The sequence below is a fragment of the Dipodomys merriami genome, unplaced genomic scaffold, assembly GCF_024711535.1.
Source record: "Dipodomys merriami isolate MVZ:Mamm:240054 unplaced genomic scaffold, mDipMer1.0.p SCAF_2, whole genome shotgun sequence".
NCBI lineage: Eukaryota > Metazoa > Chordata > Mammalia > Rodentia > Heteromyidae > Dipodomys > Dipodomys merriami.
The window spans coordinates 29,826,110-29,849,667 of record NW_027203381.1 but is presented as its reverse complement, the minus strand read 5'-3'; the positions used below and the strand labels follow the sequence as shown (position 1 = coordinate 29,849,667).

Genomic DNA, 23,558 nt, shown 5'->3' with positions numbered 1-23,558 from the left:
AGGGGAAGGGGAAAAACAGATCGTTTAAATAGGGTTACAGGTGGACCCATTGTAACAATGAGATGTACAAGTCGTTATGTTGAAAGTCGAAAACGAACTTTACAACTTTGGTGGGGGGGTGGGGGGGAGGATTAGGTGGGGGGTGGGGGGGATGTTTGGGTGGAGGGATGGGGGGGAGGATGGGAAGGGATGGGAAGAGGAAACAAAGGAGGAGGCTACAATGCTTGATAAGAAATGTACTCATTATCTTGCCCATGTAATTGTAACCCCTCTGTACAGTATTTTCACAATAAAAAAAAGAACTAAAAAAAAATAACTAGTATATGTCTGAGACGAGCAGAAACAGTCAGATAAGTTGACGTTAGGCGAAATGAACCCCAAGATAAGGGCTCAAATGTTTTTTCTTGCTTTCAATTGTTTCTAACATATTTATAAGATGATTTCTTTGTTGCTTTGTATGTCCCTTCCCCATGGTATAACCCCTGTTTGCACTGTATTTGATGTTGGTATAATTTGTGGAGGGGAAGGGAAAAAAACAAATGGTTTAAATAGGGATACAGGTGGACCCATTGCAACAATGAGATGTACAAGATGTTATGTTGAAAAACGAACTTTACAACTTTGGCGTGGGGCCGGATGGGAAGGGATGGTAAGGGGAAACAAAGGAGGCAACAATGCTTGGTAAGAAATGTACTCATTACCTTGTAATTGTAACCCCTCTGTACGGTATTTTCACAATAAAAAAAAAAGATTGCTGTGGTACAGAATAGTGTACACCCAAGTACCCTCTTTTTTGTCATTGTTATTCTACATTTGTTTTAGTGTCAATCAGGTGTACAAGGAGGTTTCATTTTGACCAATTGATAGATGCATACCATGTACCTTGATCAGACCCTCAGTGACTGCCTCCTTCCTGCTCCTCCCTTCCTAAGCTACTCTCAGCAAGCTTCATTGTTCCACTCTCACATAATGCACATAAAGTATATTGACTATTATCACTCTCCTTTGCCCTTTCCTCTCACCCACCCTTCCCATTAGCACTCCCTCCATAGGACTTGTTTTACATTCCTGTCATTTTTACCTCTCCACGCCCCCCACCCTGCCGTGTATATGCCTGATGATTGTTCCAAATGGTTTCACCATGGTATTCCACATTTGTAATCAGATTGACCCTGTCATTTACCCTCACTTTCCCCATCCCCACTACCCCTAGTATTCAACAACTTTCAATGAGTTTCACTGTAGTATCTCCATTCACATGTGCAAAGTATTTAGGTATTGTTTGCTCTATAATCTCTTATTACTAACACCTAGACTTACAGTCAAAAGTGAGACTCCAAGTTGTGTATTCAATCAGTTATTTCCATTTCAGAACCCGGAGTTTTGAGTCTAACGTAAAGGATGTAAATGGTCCTGCATGACATGTCCTAATTTGGCAAATGTCAGGGCCAAAGGGAGAGAAAGAGAGTGAAAAGGCTTTATTAGAAAAGGACTTAAACATCCTAGAACTCTGTCAAGGGTTCTCTCCTTCAATAGAAGTTTTTCATGTTTCTAAGTTATTTTTTATCCTTATGAGTAAATAAATGTATTATTATTTGTTTTCTCCTAGTTGGGGAATGGCGGTCAATGTGTATTCTACCTCGATAACCCAAGAAACTATGAGCAGACATGACATCATTGCATGGGTCAATGACATAGTATCTCTAAACTACACAAAAGTGGAACAGCTTTGTTCAGGTAAGAGATTGTTTGAACTGTTGATTGTCATGAGAGGTGTGATTGATTGATTGATTGATTGATTTTCAGTCCTGGGGCTTGAACTCTGTGCCTGGGTGCCATTCCTCAGCTCTTCAGCTCAAGGCTAGCACTCTACCACTTGAGCCATAGCACCATTTTCTGGGGTGTGATTTTTATAAAATATATGTGATCATATATTTGGGATGAGAAAAAGTATGTATCAGTAATTGATAGATAGTTGAAAGGGGAAATTTGAGGCATAAGTGAGGAATATAAGGGAGAAAAATATCTGTGATTATCTGAGAGGCATATGAGCTCCTCTTGCTTACTCTCTCTAATGCCTCTCTGTAATGCAGTCCTGGCCTCTCCTCCATCATGCCATTTACCACCACTCTTACTGATTAAAACGCAGTAGATCCTTTGTGATCCTCTCCTATGAATATCCACCTTTGGTCTCACTGTGTGACTGTCTAGAAACCCTCTATAATTTATCATGTCCCTGTGTATTTTTTTAACTATCCAGTATGTTTACTTGTAAATTTATAGGCACATTCTAGTTATCGCAAATAAGGGAAACAATCCAACTATGTTTCTTTGGGTCTGGCTACTTTGCTTAATTTAATTTTTTCCAAGTCTTTCCATTTCCTTACAAATGGTACAATATCATTCTTTTTGATGGAAGAATAGAATTCCAATAGATATACAACATTTTCTTGATCCATTCATCCATTTAGGACCATCTGTCAGCTCAATAGCTATGTGCAAAATAATATTTTACAAAATGAACTCCAAGAAATGGAAACAAGAGATGGTTTTTGTTGCTATTTTTGTTGTCTTTTTCCTTTTGTCTTGTTTGCTAGTTTGTTGATCCTTTGGAGGGTAAGGGGGGCACAGAAAAGGTGGGACAAAGAGTAAATAGATGCAGCAATGCTACTCACTAGACGCTATATGGAAAATGAACTCTACAACTTGTGGGTGGGGATGGAAGGGAAAAACTGCAAGAGAGAGAGGGAAGAGGTGACATGGTTCAAAAAGAAATGTGCTCATTGCCTCACTTATGTAGCTGTAACACCTCTGTACATCACCTCTACAATACTAATAAAATATATTTTAAAAAACCACAGTAGATCTTAAACTACACGCCTTTAGGCTTATACCTGTAGTCCTAGCTCACGTATGTAATCCTCAGGAGACTGAGATGTGAAGATCTCAGTGTGAAGTCAGCCCAGGCAAGGAAGTCCATGAGATTCTTATCTCCACTTAACCATCCAAAAGTGAGAAGTGGAGCTGTGGTTCAAGTTGGAGAGCACCAGCCTTGAGTAAAAAAAAACTAAGGGACAGTGTCCAGGCCCTTAGTTCAATCCCCAGTAGTAGTTTGCTTGTACGCGTGCGAGCATACACACACACACACACACACACACACACACACACACACACATCACAGTAGATCTTGAAACAGTCTTTCTTAAAAACTTGTAAGATTCCTTATTGGCCCTCTTATAGGTTAAAATTCAGTACCTACGTAGCTGCTAATGTCCTTTGCCTTCTGGCTGCCTCTTCCCCATTGAGGTTTATCTTCACATTGCTGTCAGTTGTGCCTCAGTTCCACAAAACACCCTAAGTTTCCTAAATCTCCTTCCATTTGGCATCTCATAGTTTTGTTCATGCCTCTTTTGCTAAGAAGGTCTTTCCCCATCTTTGTTTGTGGCAAAATCCTGTTTACAGTTTCAAGTCTGTCTGGCTCACCTCCTACACACTCTTGTGAGGTAGCCTCCAGGCTCCCAGGTTCTGAGATGTTCCTGAAACATCTCCATCCCCCAAGGACAACAGCTGCCATACTGTGTTGTAATGTCTAGCTCCTGCTGCCCCAGAGACACAGAGAGTTCTTAAGAGAGGCATATATTTTACTTTCTGTTGAACACCTGAGGTAGCATTGTATCCACTGAGTACATCTATATATGGAATTAAAAATAGAAATTCAATTTCAATAATAAAGTAGGGACATGTTGTAAAGTAATGCATTCTTTGGTTTAAGCATTTATCAAAAAAATAAATAGGCCTTTCTTGGAAACAAAAAGGTATTTTTCTTCTTGTAAACTAACAAGTAAGAGATTTCCTCTCTGCCTCTGGCTCTAACGTGAAATGGTATTCAGTACAAGATCCACTGCTGTTGAGCATTTTGAGCCTTCCCATTGGGTTATGTTTGAAAAAGATTTATCTTACGCAATGCAACTCAAATTTGGAAAACCCCCAGTAGTCTATCTCAGATCATGTCTGAGTCCAGTATCACCACTTATTCTTTTGTTACGAGGTCTAGAATTTATCAGAATACATTAGAGTGCTTAACTTTCAATGCTATTCACAGCTCTTTCTTCCTAGTTATTTTTTCTCCTGTTTCCAAGAGGTTGGCATGATCCTAATCATTACCTCACCAACCTCACGTGACTAGACCTCAGATGAAGTCCCAGCCCTGTGACTGAGATCAGTAATAGGGGATAACTAATTAGTTCTTTATCTTTCAGAAATAAGCAGTTTTACTCAGGCATGATGGTATATTCTTGTAATCCCAGCACTTGTGAGGCATAGGCAAGGAAATCATGAGTTTTTACCCAGACTAGGCTATATAGTGAATTCCAGAGCTTCAGAGATAACATAACAAGACTCAGTCTGAAACACACACACACACACACACACACACACACACACACACACACACACACACACGAAAAAAGCAGGCTTAGATTATGATGATGATGAATTATTTTTGGCCTATTGAAATGGACCCAGAAGTTACTTTATTAAAACAACCGTATTTTACCTTATTCAACTTCAAATGTATTTTTTTGTACCCTATTCAACTTTTCATGTCTATTCACTTGAATTACTGTACAGTTATTCTTACTATGCATTCTGGAGTTCCCCAACATTTTATTTTTATTTGCTTGTTACAAATGATCAAAAGCATTTCTCTTATTAGCAGTCACTTTTGTTGCATATACCACTCTTTAGGTGCAGTTGTTTGTGAATTTGTCCCTTTTCCCACAGTCCCTGACAGGCAGTGCTTCTCCTCAGCTTCTTCTCATTTTTCAGATGAATGAAAGGCAATGTCAACTGTTAGGAAACAGAGATAACCACAAATTAGGTGTGATCATGTATAGATAAAGAAATAGTGTCAGTTATCAAGAAAAAGAGAAGAAGGAAAGGAATAAGGAAAAGAGTGGTGGAGAACATTTCCAGTCCTGACTTTGCAGTGTTAAAGTAATCCAGACAGTGTCTTAAGGACCCACAAATGTTTTGGTAGCAATAAAATAAAAGAAAATTCTTTAGATACAGTAATGAATGTTTATGAACAATATACATTATATTTACAGATCTTTAGCATTTTCCAGAAGGAATTTCAACAAAATGCTAATCCATAGTAGTGAAGGAGTCTTAATATAATTCACTTCAAACATTGGTCTATATTCACCCATTAGTTTTAATAACATCGCTGTTATCAAATGGGACTTGGTGAAAAGCTGTAGACACCATTTTGATCACTGTTCAAATATAATTTTCATTAGGACAATTTGATGGTTCAGAAGGAGAAAATAGGTTTATAGGTTCTGTTCTGCTCCAAAACATGTTTCTTATTAGAAAACAAGTATGTTTTTCCCTACAGTGGAGAGACAAATATTTTATTTCAGCCAGTTGGTTTCTAAAATGTATAAACTATGATCCAGATATACATATAAACTTTGAAAAAGCAGATACTCGACACCCTTGACCTTCAAAGACAGTACCTCTGGGTGCAAGACCTAGACTGCATCTTTTTTTTTTTAAAGTAACCCAAGTACTTTTATCTGCAGCCCAGAGCTTGCAGCACATTTTTGAGAAACCCCAAACCACTAAAAGGGAAGTTAAGTTATCCCAAACTTTTTTGGCATGGTTTCCTTATTCATAATTTAACCTGTGACTTTTGTCTTCAGCAATGATATTTGGCAGGAGAAGGCTGTCTTTCTATTTATTTATTGATGATCGTATTTATTTAAACCTTTCATTGTTTTAGAAGACATCAGAGCAGCGAGGTTAGTACTGTGAGGACAAGAGCAAATCTAAATATTGTTGGCCTAAGAGACTTATTTTATGCACAGTCAATTTTTTTTACATTTTTTATTGTCTTCACGTATTTGTGCAGTTTCAGTTTACATGTTAATTTATGAGTACAGTGTATCTTCATCAGCATTACCCTTTCCATCATCCTCCCCCCTTCTCCCAATCCCACACATCCCTTTAGTTAAAATTCCCGAAAATTCCTGAGGTTTTTTTCCTCCAACACATACTGTAATTTTATTTTTTTATTTTGTGACATTGTACTTCAGCAGTATGCTTAGGGAAAAAATAATTTACAAAAATACCTTCACATAGTTAAACTAATTCTTTTCTCTGATTCAACGTCCTTTCTTATCTTTTTTTCCCCCAAAAACTTACGCTCTAATCCTGAGGCTCTCATTTTGAATGTTTTTCCCACTTGCATTATTTCCTTTATTTAAAAATAAAATCCAGCGAAGAGATCGATCTCCTTGTAGCCATGTGTTAAAAATAACATTGGGTTTTCTTCAGCTCAGAAAGAGCTCAGAGACTGCTTCAGATTGACATTGCATTTTCTTCATAATTTTTCTCCCTTTACATAACATCCTATTTGTTTCCATGTATGCATTTTTAAAAAGCTCTTCAAAGGAAAGGAAGATGGAGAAAGAAGGTAGGGCACTTGGAAGTATGCTGTTTGAGTTGCAAAACAATGAAAATGACTCACTCTTATCTCCTGTTATTTTACCCCAAGGATGTAACCTTAAGAATGGTTTTCTTTGAACATTAAATCTGGGTCATGTAATTATATACATGTTTTGTAGAAAGCAACTTTTAAGTTTCAAGTGAAAAGTAGGTTGTGGAAATGGCTATCCATGGAGATATATGGATGTGTGTGTCTATATTATATACTGCTTATAATAATATGACAATATGCTGATCACCTAAATCTACTTCAAAAACAAATCATGAATTTTTGACTGTGGAATGGAGTGTGAAAATCATGTCTAATTTCGAATTGGTTGGTCTTAGAAATTTGTTCTATTTTCATTCACTTTTTTCAAAAGAACATGAGGAGTATTATGGTTTTGCTTGAGTACCAGCTCAAACCAGTTTGCTAGATGTTTTATGAGTTTTGAAGAGGGGAAAGGTGTTAAAAAATCCTTACCAACAAATTTTGCAACTGGAGATGATAGGAAAGGAAGCATGACAGGAGTTAGAGGAACACATCTTTTCCTCTTCCTTGCTCTTTACCCTTCATCCCTACCCTAATATGCTAACCTCCTTTGTAACTTAACTTCCAACATCCATTCTCGCCCCTGGGCTAGGTCTACCAGCCCAACCACTAGGACAGACAGCCCTCTTCTGTCTGTACATTTTCCCTCCTTCCTTTGCACTCCCTCCTAGGACAGGGAAGAAGCTGATTTATAGCAAATGCTGAAATCAGTACAAGAGTGTTATGGGGTGTGAGGAGTAGCAGGGAGGTGTCACCAGAATTGTCACTTCTCTGTACTTCACTGTGTTAATTTAGAGCCTAGTCATTTTCCTGAGCATTTTGAATATCTTAATAAAATATCATTTGAATGAAACCATTTTTGATGAAAAATTTAGGTATTTTTCTTGACTGACTTAAAAAAAGGTAGGAAAAATTATTAGAATTTGATTCTGTTTCAGTTTATGCTTCTCTTAAATTAGTTCAAGCTTTGTCTTGGATCAAGTTTCTGGCATTTTCTTCTTCCAGGAAAGCTTCTGATTTTGGCTGATGGTTTTGTAGTTGTATTTATAAATCTGGGTACTTGGTAGCTCTGTAGAAGAGGCTAGGATTTAGAGTATACTCTGTGATTCACACAAGTGTGGCCATCAGGCATTCACTTTACCCTGGTGATAGTCATTCTTGAGCCCAGCAATGTTCTTTGTGACCATTTTTGGCTGGAGATCTGTGCCTGTTAAATAGGTTGATCCCAGCCTAGTGCGATGTCTCTTGTGCCGTTTCTCTTCTCTCCACAGAGACCGCTGTCAGGAGGACAGGTTAGTGATGAAATCAGCTCAGGGGCTAAATTTAGTAGGACTGCTTTTACTGGCTCTCTGGCATTGAAACCAAGTAAGGATATTCCATCAGTGTCTGTAATCTGGAGTTTACTTAGCTTTATAAAATTATAGACGTGTTTTCTGTAAGAAAGTGAAGCCACATCAGACTGCGTTACTATTGTTAGAGAAGTTGTTGTACTCTCATGAGAATAGTCTTCATGCTCAGAGGGATTGTATAAGGGCTTTTTTTTCCTGACAATTTCTCTCCCTAATTTTATTTGACTTAAACTAATTATAAAAATCAGTTTATTTGGGCTCAGCACGGAGAAAAAGCAAAAAATGAGTTAGGTAGTGACAAGGAGGGGTCCAGCCAGAGGTTGAGTTGCTTCAGTGCATACATATTTGTGTTCCCACTGATGAACTGACTGAAAGGGAGTTTGTTTGTTTGTTTGTTTTTGCCAGTCCTGGGGTTTGAACTTAGGGCCTGAGTGCTGTCTCTGAGCTTCTTTTTGCTCAAGGCTAGCACTCTACCACTTGAGCCACAGAGCCACTTCTGGCATTTTCTGTGTATGTGGTACTGAGGAATCGATCCCGGGGCGTCATGCATGCTAGGTGAGCACTCTACCACTGAGCCACCTTACCAGCCCATTTATTTATTTTTTTAGAAGAATATTGTAAGGTTTTTTTTCCCTGAATTTTTTAATACTGATAAAATTTTATATTACATATAGTTAAGATTTAGCTATTACTAAATTAACACATATTTGAATCGCAGTTTATATACTTTTAAAATTTTTTCTTGTAAAGATGCTGTACAAAGAGGTTACAGTTATATCAGTAAGATAATGAGTACACTTCTTGTTGGGCATTGTTATCCCCGCCTTTGTTTCTCTGAGTTTTTACATATACATTATCTTGACACTTTGCTACTGAAGAGAAAATAAATTGGATATTTGTGTACTCAGGATTTTTGTTTATCTGCTTTTGTGATGCTAAATACCATAGCAGGACAGTGTGTGTGTGTGTGTGTGTGTGTGTGTGTGTGTGTGTGTGTGTGTGTGTGTGTGTGTGTGTGTGTGTGTGTGTGTGTGTGTGTGTGTTCTTACCTTCATTTACCAAACTGGCGTATATATTGTTTCTTATATATACGGAAGATGTATCTTTTTTAGCATATATTAGTTGACTAATGTGGGGGGGGTGGGGGGGGCTCATGACATTTCCACACATGTGAACAGTGTATTCTCATCAACCTCTTCCCCCTCTCACTGCCCCTTCTTAAAACAATTTCAACAGATTTCATACTTCTACTTTCATACAGGCAAATAGACTACAACATTCTAATGGTATTTGTGTTCTGATCATCAGCATGGCTTTATTTAGCACACATATTTTGAGCCCTTTGGGTTAGAAACTAGGGGCCAGGGATGTAGCCCTTTATCACTTATTATTTGTCAGAGCTCTATACAACAGAATGCTGTTGTAAAAAAGACTAGAGATCACCTTGTGGTTAGTGATTATTTAAGAGAGCTTGGAGCACACTGTGGAGTAAGTGAAGGGAGGCAGGTATCAAGGGGTGTAGTGCTTGTAAGTGACCTAATGGCCACTGTTCAGGAAACTCCCGAGACATGCTATCCTCCCTCTGACATGAAATGAGGTGTATAGTGTATAGGAGTGTATAGGAGAATGTGTGAGTACTGAGTTTCTTATACGCACAGATTTCTCAGGCTAAGGTAGCTTTTGTCTTGAGACACAAGCACTCTAGTAAAAAAAAACAAAAAAACCCCAAAAAACTAGGCAGGTGCTGTATTAGGTACAGTGCTTAAATGCATGAAGCATGTTGTCTGCTCTAAGAGAAAGGGATTTCCTGATGACCTCATAAGAGGAGGGTGCAAAAATTGGTTTTACTCTTATTCAAAGCAGCTATACATACATGTGGGTTAGCTCAGGAAACCATAAAATAGCTGACCTCATTGGGAGGAATGCAATAGCTATTTTTAAGTTTGATAAAGCCAAACTTCAGGGATAACTGCTTGAGTCTCTTCCTGGTTAAGTGTCACATGACTGTGTTAGCATTTAAGAACAGACCTGCAGATCCACCCCCATACCCCTATTTTTATCAGTTTCTATGAGCACTAAAAAGGACAGGGAAATGTTTTTAAGGCTACAGAAAGAAAGCTGATAGAGAAAATAGATCACCTAGAATGTTGTTATTTTATTGAAAACGGATAGTATATATATGAAGAAAGGTAGGTAGAATCACAATGAACTTAATAAAGTTAACAGGAACTTTTTTAGAAACAAAGAATCCTTAATAAGTTTACAAAAAATAATTTTAGGGATTTGTGCAAAGCATCATCCTTAGTTAAATTCTACACTTTTCCCTCCTATTACTTTACCTTATCTGGGAGAATTCCCAGAGATCACAGATGAGTTTACAAGTCTACTATATCTACTACACTAAGATCCTTTTGAGTTTTGCCTGTCCCTAAACCACAAATGAGTGTGATTGTTAGTTTAGAAATGAGAATTGTGATACTATGGAATAGATGATGAAAACAATAGGATGGGTGCAGATGATACAGATGCTGTAATAAGGTTATTAATGGAAGGATGCTCCAACATTAATTCAATTAGCTTTAGAGCCAGGACCTCTGACTCCAGGCCCAGGGAGCTTAGAAAGGAATATGCAAAATCTTGCTGAAGAAACACACTTGGTTAACTTTCAAGAATTGTACCACATCATTCTAATTACAGAACTATTTAGAGCAGTTTCTCTTCTAATTTTTGTGTTTTTTATGATGATGTGCTTACTTTTAAAGCATGTCATCACATGCTTATTTTGAATCACTTACCAAGGTCTATAAAAGCCATTATCCTAACAAGGAAAAAAAAGGGTGTTCCAACATAGTAAGAGTTGTTTTGCTTTTCCTCAACATGTCATTTACTTTACTTGATACATGTATTCCTTATAAATTATTGTCTGAATTCATATTTCTATTTTTTTCTCTCTCATTTTGCTCTTCCAGTCTATTTGAGGAAAGACTTTAGAACTGGAGATACCTTCATGGGTTTTCAGTAGATAAAATGGAAGATCTTAGGAATGTGTTCAGACCCTCTCTGTGCTGGTGGGAAGCCAAAGACATTATTTTGTTTTGTTATGTTTTAGTCCTTTGAATCTAAAGTATGCTTTTGGGAGATTTTGTATTTCATATCAGAGAAGCCCAATTTAAGAACACTCATTTTTAATAGCTTTGATTATTTTCACTGGGCACATACTTTTATGCTTTAGGGACATAATGATGTCATGGTACATCAGCTTTTTTATCACTCTTTCTACACTTTCAGTATGATATTTATTTATTTTGGTTCTTACAACAACCCTGTAGGGAAGAATAAGGTTTTTTGGTTATGTTTTTATTTTTAAAATGAGGGTACGACAAATGATCACAAACAAGACCATACTAAAGCTACCAGCACAACTATGTTTATTGCAGCATTATTTACCTTAGCTAAGATCTGGAACCAACCCAGATGCCCCTCAGTAGATGAATGGATCAAGAAAATGTGGTATATATACACAATGGAATTCTATGCCTCCATCAGAAAGAATGACACTGCCCCATTTGTTAGGAAATGGAAAGACTTGTAAAAAATTATGTTAAGCCGGGCGCTGGTGGCTCATGCCTGTAATCCTAGCTACTCAGGAGGCTGAGATCTGAGGATCGCGGTTCAAAGCCAGCCTGGGCAAGAAAGACCGTGAGAATCCTATCTCCAATAAACCAGCAGAAAACCGGAAGTGGCGCTGTAGCTCAAGTGGTAGAGCGCTCGCCTTGAGCTGAAGAGCTGAGGGACAACGCCCAGGCCCAGAGTTCAAGCCCCACAACCGACAAAAAAAAAAAAAAAAAAAAAAAAAATTATGTTAAGTGAAGTAAGCCAGGCCCAAAGAAACATAGGTCCCATGGTTCCCCTTATTTGCAATAACTAGTATATGTCTGAGACAAGCAGAAATGGTCAGATAAGTTGATGTTAAGTGAAATGAACCCCAAGATAAGGACTCAAATGTTTTTTCTTTCTTGCTATTGTGTCTAGCATATTTAAATGATGATTTCTTTGTTGCTTTGTATGTCCCTTCCCCATGGTATAACCCCTGTTTTCACTGTATTTGTTGTTGGTATAATCTGTGGAGGGGAAGGGAAAAAACATTGTTTAAATAGGGATACAGGTGGACCCATTGCACCAATGTGATGTACAAGATATTATGTGGAAAATGAACTTTACAACTTCGGCGCGGGAGGCCGGGGGTGGTGAGGGGGGGAGATGGGAAGGGGAAACAAAGGAGGAGGCAACAATGCTTGTAGGAAATGCACTCATTACCTTGCTCATGTAATTGTAACCCCTCTGTATGGTATTTTCACAATAAATTTAAAAAATGAGAGAGTACGAGCTCAGAGAAACCAACCAACTGTTCCCAACTGATCCCTGGGAGCACAGCCTTGCTCTGTACGAATGTATGGCAATGCATGTGGTAGAGTTCTCACTGCATGTGCCCGTGGGGGTGTGTTTCTGACTTTTCCAAATTCATTTATCAGGAATCCACTAAGCATCTCCTCCTTCAAACAGAGGGAAAAGAAAAGAAGTCCATATGCCTACCCTTTTACATTTAGTGGAATAAATGACAAATGTATGTATCTAATGGCAAATCCTAATGACACAGTTACGTCTCAGTAGTGCTACTATCATAGTCCAAATCTATGAAAGAAATATTATGGAACACAATGGTGTTTACCAGGTGGGAAGCAAAACCCTGAACTAAAAAAAGAAAAGTAAAAACCAGAACTGGAGGCATGGCTTAGAGGTATTGTGTCAGCCTAGCAAGCATGAGGCCCAGCGTAAGAATCTCATCTAGAATGATTTTGTCTATGAGCTTGGAGCTCTCCACACACACACATCAAAAACAAAGTAAAGGATTTACTCATCAATAATATTTGTTCCCCAAATACTTATTTCAACTCAGGAAGTCTGTATTCAGTAGCATGTTATGAAGCTTTAGAAGTACTTTTCTTGTTCCTTGTTTAACATGAGAAGTTAATGTTTTCTTCATCTTATGTATTAGATTGGGCTGATGCAACCTGCAAGAGACTCACCTACTTTTCATCATTTCTTTCCTCTTGTTACTGTACCTGTTTCCCAACTTCAGGCAAAGCCTCTTTCCATATATTCATTTTAGAGATGCCAGTGGTTAGCAGATACTCTAGAAAGATGAAAAGTCATCTTTCTGTTATTATAACAAAATGCCTGAGATAATCAACTTATAAAGAGGAAAGGTTTATTCTGACCCACAGTTTTGGTGATTACAGGCCATGATCAGTTGGTCCAATTTTGTGAACTGAGGTGCTATAGTGAGACCACATGCCACGGTGTACATGGCAGAGTAAAACCATTTAACTCATGGCCATATATCAAAGGACAGGAAGAGGAAAGGGTCAGGGTCCTCCATGCCCCCTTAGAATTATATCCCAGTGATCTAAAGACCATCCACAAGGACCTGTTCTCCAAAGGTTTCATTGCCTCCTAAGGTACTCAACACACAACCAGAAAAATTACAAATTAAATTTCAAATTGATCTGCTGTTGGGTTCCCAAAGCCAATATAGTGAAACAGTTCTTCAGTGGGAATAGAAATACTTCATAGACAATGTTATGTGTGACCGATGATTTAAAGAATGAGTAAGTGTTGAGGTAACACAAAAATATTTTATATGGAAAAGGTTTGATCAAGACAGAAGAGGCGCTGGGCGCTGGTGGCTCACGCCTGTAATCCTAGCTACTCAGGAGGCTGAGATCTGAGGATCTCGGTTCAAAGCCAGCCCGGGCAGGAGAGACCGTGAGACTCCTATCTCCAATAAACCACCAGAAAATTGGAAGTGGCGCTGTAGCTCAAGTGGTAGAGCGCTCGCCTTGAGCTGAAGAGCTGAGGGACAGCGCCCAGGCCCAGAGTTCAAGCCCCCACAGCCGACCAAAAAAAAAAAGACAGAAGAGGCACACTGTTTGAGTATGTTAAGACATCTGCAGTATATGTTAGGATTCATGACAGCAAAACAAGAGCAGGAATGCATCAAGTAATAAGCACCCTAATATTTTTTTTTTTTAAAAAGGATTATTTCAGTCCAGGAGAACTTTATGTCTTTGCTTTGTGTGTATTTGGCCTTGCAGGTTTAGTGGATGGCCAATATGTATTATGAAGTTGAATTAAAATTCTGAGGATCATGGTTCAAAGCCAGCCTGGTCAGGAAAGTCCATGAGACTCTTATCTCCAATAAACCACCTGAAAACCAGAAGTGGTGCTGTGGCTCGAGTGGTAGAGCGCTTGCCTTGACCTGAAGAGCTGAGGGACAGCATCCAGGCCCAGAGTTCAAGCCCCATGACCGACAACCCCCCCCCCCCCAGAAAAAAATACTGCTCTCCAAAGTCGATTTTTAATGTATTCAGGATTCAGGCTGAAAAAAGATGTGCATTCCTTTAGTCATTCCTACAGTCAGCAGGTATTTACTGAGTACTTTTAACAAATTTCAGATGATTGATTGGAACCTAAGGACATAGCAAAGGTAAACAACACAGATCGTCACACCCAACTGAGGCCTATTTCTTCACTACCAGAGTTCTCATTGCCATGTATCTATGCAGAGCATTCAGTTGCCCTTTGGTTTTGCTTACCCATATGTAAAGCAAAGGTAGAGCAAGGTCATTGCTCAAAAGCAAGTGCCTGGCATATTTCATTATCGATCTCTATCACTAATGAACAGTGTGCATTGGAATGTCTGAAATATTCAAAGGTCAGTTTCTGCACAATTAAGATGATCAAGCCAGGAAACCCCTAGTTCCACAGTTCTTCAGAAAAGAACATTTTTTTTTCTGATCTAGTTTTTCTAAATTGTATTTTTTTAAAAATTTATAGTTTATAAAACATGTTGACATTATATGGGGAGAATGTGTCAGAAATAAAATGTTTTGGCATGTTGGAACTGCATGAATTCCTTGATGCCTCCTAAAATAACCATCTCCACTCCCCCCCCCCAGTCATTATGTAATTGTGACACATAGCAATTTACCTCTTCAATTGCCCCCTCCCTTCCAAGGGAATTTTCCTTCTCAGGTATGAACACTCAAACTTTTCTGACCAAAATATATGACAATAGGAAACATAGAAATGTAAGACTAATGTTAGCCGTTTCCTGCAGTTTCTCTTCATGGCAATTCCTGGAAGAATGTTAGAAAATTACAGAAGGACCTACATTTGAATGAAAACATGAATGTCAAGTTTAAAATTATACATTATTCCATTAGAATCCACTATTTTAAAAAGACATTCCCTGTTTCTTTGTTGTTTTAAAAAAATTAGCCCGTCTTCTTTCGTTTCTACTATGGTCATCTAATTGAATTGCTGAAGTAAACTGTTTTGAGTTTCTTCTGATATTAGAATTGTACAATGTTCTGGGATTGCCCTGGGAAGTGTAGAGAAACTAATTTATTATAGAACAATATGCTGTTGTGCATAAATGTTTTGTGGTGACTATTCCTAAGTTCTCTGTAATTGCTGGGGACCTCCTTTATTGCCACGCCCAGCTGCTGACTTTCTCTGGTCCCTTTTCAGGGAACTGTGGCAGAAAGGGGTGACTACCCACAGAAAATGGTGAAGCATTACCCAGCTAGCAGACTGGATTGGGGAAAAAATGGTAAAAGTAAGGTGCTCTCACCAGAAAGCTTTGGGGAGAAGGTGAAATCGGGAGGAGTTGTGGAGCTATCAGCCCTAGAGATGTGAACTCTGCTACAGAAAGATCTACTTGTGAAAATGATTTATGGAAGTTGTCTGTGGGTTTGTGTTGGTCCATTCACACTGCAATACTTTATATGTACTAGGAGCTTCTCCATCAAATATGTATCTGAGTTCATTGTAGGTTGGTACATGTAACTATTAGTAGGATGATAGAGGCAATGATTTGGGAGACATTCCCTAAGAAAATGGGAAAGTGTATCAGCTTTGTGTTTCTTACCTTTTAATGAACTCTGAGAACAGATTTGTTCCAAAACTTGGAGCTTAAGATGGCATATTTTTAGGCATTCTCTATAAAGACAGCTGTGTTTAGAAGTTAGCATTGGATCCCCACAGCCTGTAAATTAAGCTTCTTTTCATGGCACCCAAAGTCTTGAGCCATCTAGCTGGAAATCACCTACCTCACGACTACCTTCCCCGTGGCCTGCACTGGCCAAGTGCGCCTTTCATTGTTCCAATTCCCTACTTTTGCTCCAAATGCTTGCATTGGAGGCCTTCTCATATGCTTCCTTCTCCCTCTTCTTCCTGATCTCCCCTCTCCAGATGAAAGCTCTCTCTTTTCAGTTTATGGAGCTTTCAAATTCTTAGGGTCCTAGAGTACCTGCTGTAAGCCTTCAGTATTAGAAGTCAAGCTCCTTAAGGACAGAAAACTATCATACAAGTGTGGCTTGATTTTATCTGCTTGAGAATATATGTTACTCTTTCTTGGGTTTTATTGGAGAACTCTTTAACTCCTTTAAGTTCTCTGCCATATAACTTAGTGCCTGTCGCTTTCTTTTTCTTTCCCTGGCTTTCCATATGTATTTTTCTGATTTCTCTAAATAAAATTACTTGGTTCTTTTTTTTTTTTTTTTAACCAGTTGTGGGGCTTGAACTCTGGGCCTGGGCACTATCCCTCAGCTCTTCAGCTCAAGACTAGCACTCTACCACTTGAGCCACAGCACCACTTCTGGCCTTTTCTGTGTATGTGGTGCTGAGGAATTGAACCCATGCAAGGCAAGGCAAGCACTCTACCACTGAGCCACCTTCCCAATCCCTACTTGGTTCTTTTAGAGTAAAATTATATTCCTTAGTAAGGATTTGTTGGCTTATTGCTTTTTCATTGATTAATGAAAATGGTCACCTACAGATGGGAAGTTCATTTTGTAGTATAGTGAACCATAAAAGTGAGATTAAAACTCTTGTGTCTAGGACTCAGGCATGAAGCTCTTAGTTCAAACCCCAGTACTGCAAATAATAACAATGACAACAACAACAACAATAATAATAAGGGGCTGGGAAGATGGCTCAGTGGTAGAGCACTTGCCTTGCATGCATGAGGCCCTGGGTTCAATTCCTCAGCACCACATAAGCAAAAAGAAAAAAGCCAGAAGTGGCGGTGTGGCTCAAGTGGTAGAGTACTAGCCTTGAGCTGAAGAGCTGAGGGGCAGCGCCTAGGCCCAGAGTTCAGGCCCTACAACTGGACCAAAAATAAATAAATAAATAATAATAATAAAAGCAAAGTACAGGAAATGTGTGTCTTTTCAAACTCAAGCTTTTCATAATTCAATTCTTCTGTTTTGATTTAGTCTTAACCTTTTTTGTCCATTAAAGTATAAAGATAATCCAAACAAATGCAATACTATGTAGAGAAATTTCCCTAATCATACAGTTTTCTGGAACTTTCTTTTTTTTATGACCCTAAGAAGAAAACTGAAATTTTCAGATTAGGTTTCATATGTACCTTTCTAACTTATAACAGGCTTTTTATGTCCCCTTTCCTTCACTGTCTGGAATGCCACATTCTAACTTTAGCTCTATTTTCGGACTCTAGCCTCTGGGACATCTCACTGTGAGTCAATATCAGGCTTCCTAGATGCCAGTAACATTTTGTACCAAGCACCATTCCTGCTCTAAGTGTCATTTCTACTTCTTCTACCTTTACTCCCCCCAACTCCAAAGCCAAATGTAATCACAGGAGATTCCCCATGTCATAGGGCTTGTTTTAGTAAAGTGTGGTGAGTGCATTACCTAGAAGGAAATCACTGGTGTTGGAAACTGGCTAGGAGGCTGAGCACTTAGCAATGGTTTATTGATTAGGAGATGAAAATTTGGCTCATTTTTCAAACCAACAAGGTAATTTCTTCACCTGCCATTTCTTTATTCCTTCAGTTCTCTGAATTGTTTTCTATCTCATTAGGCAAGTTTGTTTTGCACTGTCTTCCTTAAACATTAGAACTCAAATTTAAACCCTGATAAGTTATAGGGTAAGTGTGGTTTGATTAAAAACTGTAAGTGGACAACTTGCACTTGATGATGCCCTAGTTTTGTCCATTAAAGTATAAAAATAATGCAAAGCTGTAATGGTGAATTTCTATGAAAATCATTTTTTGCAAATTACACTCTTAAAAGGTCAGCTTTCAAAGTATATTTTGTATTTCTACATTGATCTCTAATTCTGTCTCTAAAATTTAATTTTTAATAAAAATATTGGTACCTAAATTTTAATCAAGGACTTTGGCATTTCGATTTTACCACATTAAAATTAATTAGGTACCATGTGATTTTTTTGTTTCTTTGTATGCTCCTCCCCCATGGTATAACCGCTGTTCTTACTGTATTTGATGTCAGTGCCCTGCATCTTGTACATACACTTCTCTAATTTTGAGAGGGGAAGGGAAAAACAAAATACTTAAATAGGGATGCAGGTTGACCCATTATAACAATGAGATGTACAAGACACTATGTTGAAAAACGATTTGGGGTGGGGGAGTGTAGTGGAGGTGGGAGGGAAGGGATGATAGGGGAAAAACAAAGGAGGATGCAACAATGCTTGATAGGAAATGTACTCAATACCTTGCTCATATAACTGTAACCTCTCTGTACAGTATTTTTACAATAAAAACATGAAAATTTAATTAGGTATTTACCAAATTAAACTGAACAGTAGAAGAAACAATTCTTCATTCTCCCATATGTTCTGTGAAGAAGCACTTTGCCATGCACTTGGTCAACTGATTTCAACCTGTAATCCGTTTTCAGGATAGTGAGTTGTTCTACAAGTCTTTTAATACAGTTCAGATCTAAAGGTAACATTACATTTTAAAAATACTCTTGGTTCTTCATTGTGGACAAAGAAAGCTGGCACCTTTTACTGCAATCTGCTGCAGTCTTATAAGATTTTTTAAGGACTTTAAAAAAATGTTAGTAAAATACTAGGGGCACTTATCAGATGAAAGATGGGATTTCACGAGGCCTTTTTATTTATCTGCTGCTACTCTTTAAAAACATGCATCTGCCTGAATAATGATTGGTAGTTTATTACTTTTCTTATGAAAGAAGAGAGATGAGAATGTCTCTCGCCAGCTTACTTCATGTTGAAGGAAAGGATGGGGTGCTTTTCAGCACTTTGTGATTCACACAAGCCTGCTTCACATCTGTGGGTGTTGAAATCCTGGTTATGTTCCTTGTCTTCTGTGGTAGAGTCATTAGGAAAGCTACCTGTCTTAAAGACTGACTTCAGGCTGTGAGTAGAAGTTCAGCTGAGGATCATGGGAGCCCAGAGAAACAATCTCTGTTGAAACCAAATTCCTGAGCCTCCTGATTTTTATTTTTGCCTTTGAGACTTGGGACAGGTGAGGTAAACTGTGTCCTAAGTTCACATTAGCAGCGTGAAATAACACTGTGGTAATTGAAGCTGTCAAGCTGCTTTTCATGCCAGGAATGTGAAAGATGACCATGAAAACAATACAGAGCTACAATTTATTTTTATCCTATTTTTGTTGGATTAGAACAATACAGTTGAACTTTGAGATTTTAAATTGCTTTCAGATGTTAATCTTTCAAAGTGTAGGAGAGATTTCTGCTGATGGATTGGACACATATAATCCTGTGTTCACAGCCTCTCGTTAGTAAGCCTCAGTTTTCCAGAGGGATTGCTTCCTTTAGTATGAGATTTGGGTTTTGGTAACAGATGGCATTTTGCAGGGACATCAGTTCCAGGAATGCTAAGGATAAATGCAAAAGGAAAGCTGGAATGATTGTGTGATGATGGTGATGGTGAAAGATATTTTCATTATTAATATTCAGCTGTTGAAGATGGCAGAATAGTTGTGGTATTCTGTATGTAAATGTCAGGTGCTCAAGAGAAGAGTGTGGAAATAGGTCAGCAATACCATGAACTTAATAAGGAGTTGGGATGAGGGGAGTACGCCTTCAGCTGTAAGCACGTGCTAGTGACTCCTTGTATTAACGATGGCTAGAAGCTGGGGAATATCTTAGTCATATGAGAATGAAACAGAACTGTATCATAATTAACAGAAACCTCGAGTATCCCTTAAAAGAGAAGTTGGTGACAGTCTGAGAATTAGAGAGTGGTCTAATTTTAGAGCTTAGAGTTCCATCCAACCCTGACATTTTGCACATAACACTGTTGGCTTAGAGGAGTGTGATGACACGGCATAGCCTATTTAAGTTGATGAACGCTGAGATCCAAGAGCCAACACTTCAGTTCTCTATCTCTCTCCCATCCCTCATTGATATCAGCTTGAGAGAATATGCTTTATTACAAATAGTCTACCTGTTAGAGTTCCTATAATGAAGGAATCCAGTAAATTAAGGGTGTCATTCTTTCTTGTAAACATTCATAGACACCAAACAAGGTCAGAGAAAGTGGAAAGTTGTCACTAAATCCCTCAGTAATACAGACATTGCTGTACAATAGGTCTTTGGCCTGTGAGAAAATCAAATGAGTAATTTGAGTAGCTGTTTGTGGCAGAACCCAATATGGTTAGATGGGTTGCATTTCTGGAAAACTGCTTTGAGATTTTATTTGACAGCAGTAGGACTGCATATTTGTATTTGTGGTATGTGCACGTATAAAAGATATGTATGAGAACAGTAAAATTAGAGATATAAAAAGCTTATTTTATATGTAACATGAAAGTCTTATGAGTATATACATGTATATATGCATGAACAAATATATGTATGCATACACACACACACAAAGACATAAAATCACAGCATGAGCCAAGTCCCAGTGGTGGCTCATACCTGTAATCCTAGCTACTTGGAAGGCTATAATGAGGATCATAGTTCAAAGTCATCCAGGCTAGAAAAATTTGCAAGACCCATTTTCCAGCAATAGCTGGGTACGGTAATATGGACATTTCACTCTGGCTACAGTGGAGGCTGAGATCAGAAGGATTATAGTTATAGGCAGCCCAGGCAAGAAAGTCTGTGACACTACATGCAGGCGTGTCATCCCACCTATGACAGGAAGCCTAAAATAGGTGGATAGTGGTCAAGGCTTGTTCCCAGGAGATTCTTATCTAAAAAATAACCAATGTGAGGAAGAGTTGGAGGCGTGGCTCAGTAATAGAGTGCCTGCCTAGCAAGTGCAAGGCTCTGAAAGCAAGCCCCCAGTACTACCTAAAGAGCAATCACAATATTGAGGCCAATCAGTAGCTGTGTATTCACCCCTAGAGTTTACTAGAGTATTCTGCAGAATATAATTGGTTCCACTAACATCCATCCAAATGCTTCATGTGTTCTTTTGTAGTTTCTTTTGTAATTCCTTTTAGCACTATTGTCTAAAAACAGAACAGAACAAAACAAACACCTTTTTTTAAAAAAATCAGTCTGTTGAATAAGACATTAATAATAAATGCCTCATAAGGATACGTTGGTGTTTAGAATTATAAAAATAGATGTAAATCTTTAACAGATTTTATACAAATGTAGGTATTTTGTTTCTTCTATTTCTTACATGTACAATAAGTGTACTATTAAGTGATATATACTTTGAGAATTTCCTTTTAGAAATATACAATTATTCTGTTATTACTCTTTCTGTTGAACTGCTGAGATCTGGTGAAAATGAGATTGTCATATCATTCTTACCATCTTAGAGATAGTATTCTCCCAAACCATATACTCTCAAAACTTTTGCATGTCATTGTTCATTTTTATCTCTGTCTTCCTCATACAGGACCCCAACTATTCAATTTGGACTCTTGTTTCCAAACTTGTGTCACCTTCATTTATAACAAAAACTTATAAAGTACTTTAATACTTTAGGTGCTATCATAGTACGGCACTGCAGAACACCAGAATCACTTTCTTTATTTTGACTTACTTTCTGCATCTTGTTGACTTCCATAACTGCAGTATCACTTTGAGCTAATAGACTCAGCGTGCCTACTATAATCAACCTCTTGATAAACAGAACCTCCTCCATTTTGGATTGCTTTTATTTGAGCGCAATGTGTTACATTTAGCCTTTTGAACAAGCTTATTCTTTCATTTTCTGCAGATTTGGTCACATGAATGGGACATTAAGCTTTTTAAAAAAATACTTCCACCGAAAATCTTAAAGGAAGATAGAGTTAACACTAATGATAATATTTATTACTTTGGGATTTAGTAATATTAGAATTTAGTAACATTTAATTACTTGCTAATCTTTATTGTAGTGCAGCTGCTACAACCCTCTCACCTTTACTCATTAACCATATATTTACTGAAATCCTCTTATGCCAAGTATTTACTATAGTAAGTACTTAGATACAAAGGGAACCCAGACTGATAAGGTACAAGCATTCTTGGAATACATATTCCATAGAAGATAAGCTACAAGCCAGTCTGTGCATTAACAATAAAATTCTAAGACAAGATGAGGTGATAAAATAAATTTATCTGATTTGGGAATGGGAAGGGGAATAACAAAATGGTGAAATAAGGACAAAGGGTGAACCAATACAGCAGTGATACTCACAAGATACGAGGTTGGAAATGAACTTTACATGGGGGGGGGGTGGGAAGGGATAGTGGGAGAAAAACAAAGGAGTGGGTAACAATGGTGGACAAGAAATGTCCACATTATCTTACTTATGTAACTGTAACCCCTCTGTATAGCACCTTTACAACAAAATAAAATAAAATGTAAAAGAAAAAAAAGTGACTGGAGGGCTACATCAGAGGACATGGGAAGAGAAGTAATATCCAAGGAAGTAATATCTAAGCTTTGATCTGAATGGCAAGAAGAAAGTAGTTATGTGAAGATCCAGGTGACATGCTATGTGTAAAGGTCCTAATGCAGGGGATAGCTGACCAACCTGAAGTAGTCTAACAGGAACAATGAAGCCAGGGTGAAAAGAACTTCCTTAAGTTAAGGTTGGCCAGAGGAGAGGCACACAGAGACCTGGTCACAGGACATTATAAGCCATGGGAGAAGTTTGAATTTTATAGTGGTTTCACAGAAAACAACCCTAATATTCTTTGCAGGAATTTACATGACCTGAATAACAGGAATTTGGGCACCATGTAATAAAAATTGGATAATAGGCAATATGCAGATCACATTATTGCAAGAATAAGAAAATAACCCCAAAGCCATACACCTCTTGATAAACATTCTGATTTGTGACTGGTTGAAACTTCTTGGATGGGGAAAATGATTCCTAAATCTCCTCATGACATCTGTTTTGTTTGATTAAGGAAAAGTGTAGATTTTTAAAAATGAGAGAATGATCAGCAATGTTAAATACAATTAAGAGGTTAAGTAGAATGAGGAAAGAAAAGTAACCAATTTGATAGCAGAAGGTATAGATGATCCTGTGCAGAATATGGTAAACTTGAAAGACTCTTGAATTGACATGGAAATAAATTGTATAGCAGATGAAATAGTGGCAGTAGAGATGGAAGTTTGTTGTGAAGGGATAATGTGGGACCGAGGAATATATTTGTTTTATTTTGTTAGAATCAGATGATTCAAGAGCATATTTGCACGCATTAGATATAATTTATACACAGGGAAATTTACCTAACAAGTGAATAGATATAGTTACAGCTGCCATTCAATAAGAAGACAAGGAGTTGTGATTTACAGCACAAATAGTGGGTTGACCTGTAGT

The 23,558-nt window shown here is 38.0% G+C and overlaps 1 protein-coding gene across 4 annotated transcripts in view; it reads left to right on the top strand.

Moving 5' to 3' along the window:
- Mapre2 (microtubule associated protein RP/EB family member 2) overlaps window positions 1-23,558 on the top strand; it is a 152,741-nt gene that overhangs the window by 77,249 nt on the left and 51,934 nt on the right. For all 4 annotated transcript variants that reach the window (XM_070029338.1, XM_070029336.1, XM_070029337.1 and 1 more), the window contains one exon: window positions 1,610-1,737. In XM_070029338.1, the coding sequence (XP_069885439.1) occupies window positions 1,617-1,737 (121 nt within the window). In that variant the 5' untranslated portion in view covers window positions 1,610-1,616. The remainder of the gene's footprint in view (window positions 1-1,609; window positions 1,738-23,558) is intronic.